We start from the raw sequence: 8,222 nt of genomic DNA on the forward strand, positions 1-8,222 counted from the left end.
GCTCTGAGAAAACTGTCTTCTAATGAAGCCTCAGGTGTTTTCTGATAAACTGACTGAGCTAGCTTGTGACTGTGGGAGGTTTTGTGGTCATGTAGTTTTTTTCTCAATGATTTCATTTGCTTATCTTTTGTGTTTCCATAAGGAGTTACTCTGGCATTTTGCCATTCAGAAGAAAAGGAATGCCTTATGGGTCCTGACTTAAAAACTCCTGCTGAAGCTGCATCCCTACAAACCTCACATCCTAGGGCTTTATTTGAAACCTACAGTGGTATGCAAAAGTTTGGGCACCCCTCTGAGATTTCATGACAATTTGCTTTTCCTTTATAATAGAAGATCACAGCAACAACATTTGTTTTCCTACAAAGATGTAGACGTTTTAGTGTTTTCCAGACCAAAATTCTTAGGGTAGCATTACATAGTTTTATTATAATAAAATAAAATGCAAAAAATGGGATGTGCAAAAGTTTGGGCACCCTTATAAATAGCATTCATTTCAACACCTGTACGGATTTATAGCTGACAGGTTGCTGCACAAAATTGCTTTGATTAGCTCATTAGACCTTCAATTACAAAGACAGGTGGAACCAATCATGAAAAAGGCTATTTAACATAGGTAATAGCTGGCTGTGCCTGGCCTAGGTTCTTTCTTAGGGAGTGGCAAGATGGGGACCTCAAAACAACTCTCCACTGACCTGAAAGCTAAGATAATCCAACATTATAAATTAGGAGAAGGGTACAAAAAATTATCTGACAGGTTTAAACTGTCTGTCTCCACAGTCAGAAACGTAGTTGTGAAATGGAAGGCCACAGGAACAGTCCGTGTGAAGGAAAGATGTGGTAGGCCGACAAAAATAGGGGAAAGGCACAGGCGAAGGATGGTGAAAATGGTCACAGAGAAGCCACAGACCACCTCCAGAGAACTACAACAACATCTGGCTGCTGATGGTGTAGTTGTTCACCGTTCCACAATCCAGCGTACTTTGCACCAGGAAGAGCTCATTGGAAGGGTGATGTGCAAAAAGCCTTTCCTGAGTGTTAATCACAAGAAGAGTCGCATGAGGTATGCAAAAGCACATCTGGACAAGCCAGAAGCATTTTGGAACAAAATACTGTGGTCAGATGAGACCAAGATTGAGTTATTTGGTCATAACATGAACAGGTATGCATGGCGAAAAAAACACACTGCATTCAATGAAAAGAACTTGTTGCCCACTGTAAAATTTGGTGGAGGATCTATCATGTTATGGGGCTGTGTGGCTAGCACAGGTACTGGAAAACTTGTTAAAGTTGAGGGCCACATGAATTCCTTACAGTACCAGGAGATTCTTGACAAGAATGTTCTAGAGTCAGTCACAAAGTTGAAGCTACGCCGGGGTTGGATTTTTCAGCAGGACAATGATCCTAAGCACCGATCAAAATCCACCAAGGAATTCATGCAGAAGCACAGGTACAATGTTCTGGAATGGCCATCCCAGTCCCCAGACCTTAACATCATTGAAAATGTATGGATTTATTTGAAGAAGGCTGTCCATGCACGGAGGCCAAGAAACCTGACTGAACTGGAGACGTTTTGTGTGGAAGAATGGGCCAAAATACCACCTGCCAGGCTTAAGGGACTTGTCTGTGGCTACAGGAGGCGTCTACAGGCCGTTATTGCAGCAAAAGGAGGCAATACTAAATATTAATGGAATTATTTCTTAGGGGTGCCCAAATTTATGCACATGCCTATTTTTGTTTGAATGCACATAAACATGTTTCTGTTTGACCAATAAAAGTTATTTCACTACTGAGATGTTTCTGTTACCATAAGGTATAACATATGTTAAAATGAAGTTGCTGCTTCAAAAGCTCAGCAAGTGACAAACTGATGCAGTGGTTTTCCTAAGGGGTGCCCAAACTTTTGCATACCACTGTATATGAAAGGGAATTTGGTCTTGAAGTGTTTGTTGTTTCATATTGTTTTAAATTCCAGCATATTGGCAAATTGCTGCTGGAGGGGTCTGTAGCTGGGCCTGCTCTGCTGCTGGAGGGGTCTGTAGCTGGGCCTGCTCTGGTTCTGGAGAGGTCTGTAACTGGGCCTGGACTGGTGCTGCTGCTGCTGGAGGGGTCTGTAGCTGGGCCTGCTCTTTTGCTGGAGGGGTCTGTAACTGGGCCTGGACTGGTGCTGCTGCTGCTGGAGGGGTCTGTAGCTTGGCCTGCTCTGGTGCTGGAGAGGTCTATAGCTGGGCCTGGACTGGTGCTGCTGCTGGAGGGGCCAGCTGTAGCTGGGTCTGCTCTGGTGCTGCTGCTGGAGGGGCGAGCTGTAGCTGGACCTGCTCTGGTTCTGGAGAGGTCTGTAACTGGGCCTGCTCTGGAGCTGCTGCTGGAGGGGTCTGTAGCTGGACCTGCTCTGGTTCTGGAGAGGTCTGTAACTGGGCCTGCACTGGTGCTGCTGCTGCTGGAAGGGTCTGTAGCTGGACCTGCTCTGGTTCTGGAGGGGTCTGTAGCTGGACCTGCTCTGGTTCTGTAGCTGGGCCTGCACTTACTCCTTTGCTGCTCCTGACAGTGGTACTGTTAAATGCATAAAATATGATGGTTACCAATTCTAAACACTGTATTAAATATGGCTGGGTTTTTTGTTGTTGTTGTTGTTTTTTTTGTTGCCAAAATGACCTCAACATACCCACTGAAAAAGTCCCTCAGTGTCCGCTTCATTGTCAGAGTTACAGCGTCTGAACAGAAAAATCAAGTTAAATACCAATGTATGTGGGGGTGGTCCACTATGCACAGGCTCACAAACTTGAATGTAGTTAAAATCAACATGAGCTACAGTACAGAATGAAAAAGAATCGAGCTACCTAAAGACATTGTGGCACTGAATCCATCTGATGTTATTACTGTAACAAGCGAAGCAACAATAAGTCTTTCAAAAGCCTACCCTACCAACACTGCCATTTACCATGTGTGCTGAAGTAGGTTACCACTCATCCTTTCCATTAGAAATAACTAATTTGTAACGAATAACGAAGTTTAGTGACCTCATAACTTTGGCCAAACTCATAGGATTGGGAGTCGAGCACGCTATCCAGGCTGGTGGTTGTCTCACTAGCAAGAGAGACGTTTGCTAGTTTCCATACGCAAAGCAACGTTGCAGCAGGCATTCGCTCAATCAGTTAGCCAACTCTTTCTTTTTTAAAACATTCTGATGTGATATTTAACTAGCAGGCTAGAACCCACAGAATAACTAACTTGGTAAATGAACAATCTGACAGAAATACAGCCTGAAATACGAACTTGAGGGTGATTTTTATTTCTCGACTGAGAGACGTCTGTTAATGATACAAAAGGACATTCATTGCCTGAGAAGCTAAAATACACGAAAGAAGCACAACTTACCCCTGTCTTGCTAAAGAATTGTTCCTATGTTGATAATGTATTTGCAAATTCATAGCACGAAGATACAGCACAGACAGCGACCAACTGCAAACTCGTTTCACTCAGAATGACATCTCGCATGTTCTTCTTCTTATTTTTGGGTTTTATGGCGGTTGGCAAACTAACGGGAATGGTGCATTACCGCCAAAAATCTCGCATGTTGCACTGACTGGCTGGATTGAATAATGCTGTGATGTCATGGCTCTGCACAGTGCTGTAATTCACCTAAACTTGCTTTTATTTTCAGCGTTATTATTGACAAACCTTCCTTACAATTTTAATATTTTTTAGAAGACTTGAAAAATTAATTTAATCACATTAAAAAAAAAAAAAATTAAAAATATGATCACTGGAGCAGGCGGAGCGGAGCTCCGTTTGCCGGTCCGTCCGAAGTGAGGAGGCGGAGCTGCGCTCCGGAGCGCTCCGCCCCAATTTAAACCCTGCTACTAGGTGTCCCGACTGGAGTGAGCTTCACTGTTTATTTTTCGGCGCAGCTTCGTTACTACACAACTAACCGGAGCAAAGTATAATTCCGCCGCTGCTGAGAAACTAGTCCCTCAAAATGTAATGTGATCATTGCGATGCAAGGATAGTTTTATTTCTAACATTATTCTATCAACACAGACATTTACATCGATAGTTTGGCGTTTTAATTTTTCTGGGTGTACTGTGGAGTGGGTAAGACTGTTTTTATTGGTAGGCTGGCAGAAACCATTGACTTGTGCTAGCCTAGCACCAGCGAACTCTGCAACCAGAAGGACTGGTTGAAACATGTTGAAAACGGTTTACACTGATAAATAGCACACTGGCTAACTTGGAAATGAGGTCCTATGTCCAAAATTCTGAACTACCCCTTTGACTGAACAGGTCTCCTCAACAAACTGCCTGTGGAAGTCCGAAAAGTCCAGGAACGAATGAGTCCATCTCTCCCTGGAAACAGGTCTGTTATCCTGCCCATTTTCCAGTTCTGCCTGGGAGTGTTGTCCTCTCCGATCAGGATGACATCTCCTACCTTCAGCAAAGTGGGTGTAGGTGTTAGGGATGTCCCGATCCAGGTTTTTGCACTTCCGATCCGATACCGATATTGTATTTGCATTTCCGATCCGATACCGATACCGGCCGATACCGATACCGGCCTATCCAAGCATGTATTAAAGTTTAAAGTTATTTAGCCTACTAACTTAGTTGTCAGACTCATGTTGAAAAGAGTTTTCCTGTTTATTCAGGGATAAACACAAAATTGACAAAATTATAAATAACAAACAGAAATGGCATCAATTAACAGTAAAAAGTGCAAATGATACTGTAAACTGTACACAGTTCACTCACACTCTTAGAGTACAGTATACAAACACCCGCACCCTGCAACACTCAAACACAAACTCAAACACAAACAGTCACACAGACGTGCACTTCCAGTGTAAAGTGCAAATGCACGTTCACAAATACAGTGAAAGACATGTACGTTGGGTGCCTGTACTTATGTGACGAGATAAATGATCTCAGAGAGGTACACAGGCTGAACTCACAAAAGGGACAGCACATACAAATACAAGCATACACCAAAGGGACAGAGCACAGACACACACATTTGCTGTCCCTGTACATAAAATGTGTGATGTAGTGACACTGTAATGACAGGTTTGGGTCTGAAAGAGTGTGGGCACCAATTAGCCAAATCAGTGAATTAGTGTGGAGACAGAGAGAGAAAAGGGACATAAAAGAGGCTCATTAGCAGTCTCCATTTACATTACAAATAATACTGTAAACTGTATTAAGAAAGCAAATCACACAAACAACCTGAGTAGAAAATAGTCTAGTAACTCAGCGTCAGTACTCTGCTCTTGAACAAGTGTAAACCAAGGCTTTAAAAACAATCAGTGCAAATAATATTGTGAACTATATAAAAACAAAAATGACTTCTACTCCCCAATCTCCTCCACACTTTGCTGCTCCATCTCAATCTACACACTCCCTTCAACTGTATGCCCTGGCTGCAGTCCGAGCATGATGGGGAGATTCTTTTTTACAAAGACGAGCATTTCAAGATGCTCAGGTGTCAGCCTGCTCCTGTGTTCATCAATGATGAGTGAGACTGCGCTAAAAAGCCTCTCGCTCTCAACGCTGGTGCAAGGAGCACTGAGAAACGTGGCTGCTGTTGCTGCCAGGGTGGGTAGTCGAGCCTGATTGTCTCTCCAGTATTGAAAAGGATTGTGCTTACGCCCAAGTGGAGGCTCACTGAGGTAGCTCTCCAACTGAAACAGTGCCCCTGGGGTGATCTGCTGCTCAGACGGACCTGCTGTGCCGCTCTCCTCCAGTATCTCGTCAAAGTAGCTGCCCAGGCTGCTGGTTGAGCTTCCAGCCTCCATTTCTGGTGTTTGCCTTGCTGTCTCAGCCTCAGCCACACCTTCCCCAGAGGGCATGGTCTTCAGTTCTTGTTCCATTTTCATCACCTCTACCTTTAGTGCCTCCTTTGCCTGATCCAGGTTGGTAGCAGTGAGGAACCTTAACATTTGGATGTAATGTAATAAAGATGTATCAATTATTTTATATTGTTTCAGTCAGTCTCCACATATTAATGGTAAATGACAACCAGTAACACACAAAATAGATCACAAACGATCAGCAAATGATCAACAGTGATGTTAATTTCCTCACCCATCAGATAACTGAAGACAAATAAGAATATTAACACTAGACTAATAATAATAAATTCCCATCACCTTATATAACCATAAATAATAATAATAATAATAATACAGTGGAAACCGCTTATAGTGATCACGTGGTCCAGAGCCAATTTGAACACTATAAGCGGTTGATTACTAAAACCAAATTTGTATTACGTAGGCCTACAGGTATTTCACTTATTTATGCAGAATATCATCTAAATGCCATTTGTATTGTTTTTCAATGAGAAAAATTAAATGAAACGGTAGCTTCAGCATTTACTGAATTGTATTATCATGCAAGTTTAATTATAGTACTGCGCAGTGCGCAGACACTGTAACTCAAATACAGTAGCCTACGTAACTTATTCTGCGCTGTGCGTCGGCTCTGCTGTGCCGCCGGTGCATTTTTTTTTCAAGTCTGACATTCATAAAATGGCCAAAAATTAACATTATAAGCGGATTTCTTGATTAATAAGAATTATTTAAACAGCATTTGTATAGAAATTATTCTTTCCCAAGCCTTTTGATCTATATAAGCGGTTGATTACTATATCCGTGACCACTATAAGCGGTTTCCACTGTAATACATTCCCATCACACCTACAAAACAATAGGCTACTGAAATACTGACAAAGAAATAAATGCCCGCTGTACAGTAAAATATTTTCAATATTGTACTAAAGCTTATAACATTCTCAAATAATTATAAAGCACTTACTTGTCTTTGTAGCGTGGATCTAGCATTGTTGCCACGGCATAGAGGGGTTCCGTTTCCACATGGTCAAAACGTGTGTGAACCGCATCGAGTAATGTGGCCTTCATGGTTTGAATCCCTCGGTGTTCTTCGCTCTCACTGTCCAGAAAGCGTGTCAGGACACGGACAAATGGGATAACATCAGCTGCTGTGGCGGAGGCTGCACTGACCTGGGCTGTCAGCTCTTGAAAGGGTTTAAGAACTGTCGCCGTTTTCTCTAGCAGCGACCATTGGTTGCCTGTTAATGTGACTGGCAAATTGCTGTCGCTATCCGATACATAGGCCTGCAGCGCCCGCTTACAATGCACAAGGCTGTCGATCATCATCTTCGTACTGCTCCATCTGGTTTTAACGTCCTGTTGCAAACGCTTCGGTTCAACATTCAACTCTTCTTCAACATCCTCGAGTTCCGCGTAGGCCTTGGGGGAGTGTTTGAAGTGGGTCACAATTCTTCTCCCATTGGCGATGGCATCGCTTACAGCTCGCTGTGCCAATAGACCGTGTTGGACAACGAGTTGTAAGGTGTGCGCAAAACATCCCAGGCTGGGCACTCCAAGCTGTTCCATTGCCTTTTTCATATTGGCCGCGTTATCTCTTTGAATTACATGGACCTTCTTTTTGTCAATCTTCCAAGCACGTAGCATATGTTCCATTGCGTCTGTGATGGCATTCGCTGTGTGTGAGCCTCTAAACTCGCGCGCATGTAAAACAGCTCTCTTTGGGGTGAAATCCGGCCCAATCCAATGTGCAGTTAAACTTAATAAAGACAAAGGACGGTGATCACAGCTCCATATATCAGTTGTGAAACTCAAATAATTTGCACTCTCTATCTGTTTGGTAATGTAATCTGTAACATCTTTGTGAATCAGGGGGATTGTTTTTTCAAGGATGTAATGACGGCTGGGCATGTTGTACCGTGGTTCCAGGTGCTGGATGGTGCGTCTAAATCCCACTTTACTCACGAGAGATAATGGCTCGTCATCCAGAATGATTTCCTCGGCAATGACTCGTGTTATTCCCTGGGCTTTAGCACTGTTCAGTGGCAGTATGTCACGCTTTGCAAACGTTTGTGCAAGAGTAAGTTGTGTTGGACCTTTCTTTTTCTTTTCTTCTGTTTTCTTTAAAAACTCCTCATGCTGTTTATGGTGGTATTTCGCCAAATGCTTAATAAGATTGGTTGTATTAAAATGCCTTACAACTCTACCACCACGCTTGACTTTATTGTGGCAAGTTTTGCACTCCACCTCTTCATCTTTTTCGTCTTTTAGGGTAAAGTAATCCCACACAGCCGACATCTTTACCGGTAACTTCAAATGGCCGTCTTAATGGTTAGGACACCTGTGCATAGACATAATATTATTATTATGTCTATGCACCTGTGG

At 43.0% G+C, this 8,222-nt stretch overlaps 1 protein-coding gene across 1 annotated transcript; it reads right to left on the reverse strand.

Annotated features, from left to right (window-relative positions):
* Positions 1 to 5,378: 5,378 nt before the first annotated feature.
* Positions 5,379 to 7,705, reverse strand: LOC134867451 (zinc finger BED domain-containing protein 4-like). Its single transcript, XM_063888014.1, has 2 exons — positions 6,805 to 7,705; positions 5,379 to 5,919 (listed from the first exon to the last, which is right to left on the reverse strand). Exons 1-2 carry the CDS (start codon positions 7,491 to 7,493, stop codon positions 5,379 to 5,381), a joined length of 1,230 nt encoding a protein of 409 aa, XP_063744084.1. The 5' UTR covers positions 7,494 to 7,705.
* Between the last annotated feature and the right edge of the window lie 517 nt (positions 7,706 to 8,222).

This window comes from Eleginops maclovinus, chromosome 7 (assembly GCF_036324505.1).
Source record: "Eleginops maclovinus isolate JMC-PN-2008 ecotype Puerto Natales chromosome 7, JC_Emac_rtc_rv5, whole genome shotgun sequence".
In the NCBI taxonomy this organism is placed as follows: Eukaryota; Metazoa; Chordata; class Actinopteri; order Perciformes; family Eleginopidae; genus Eleginops; species Eleginops maclovinus.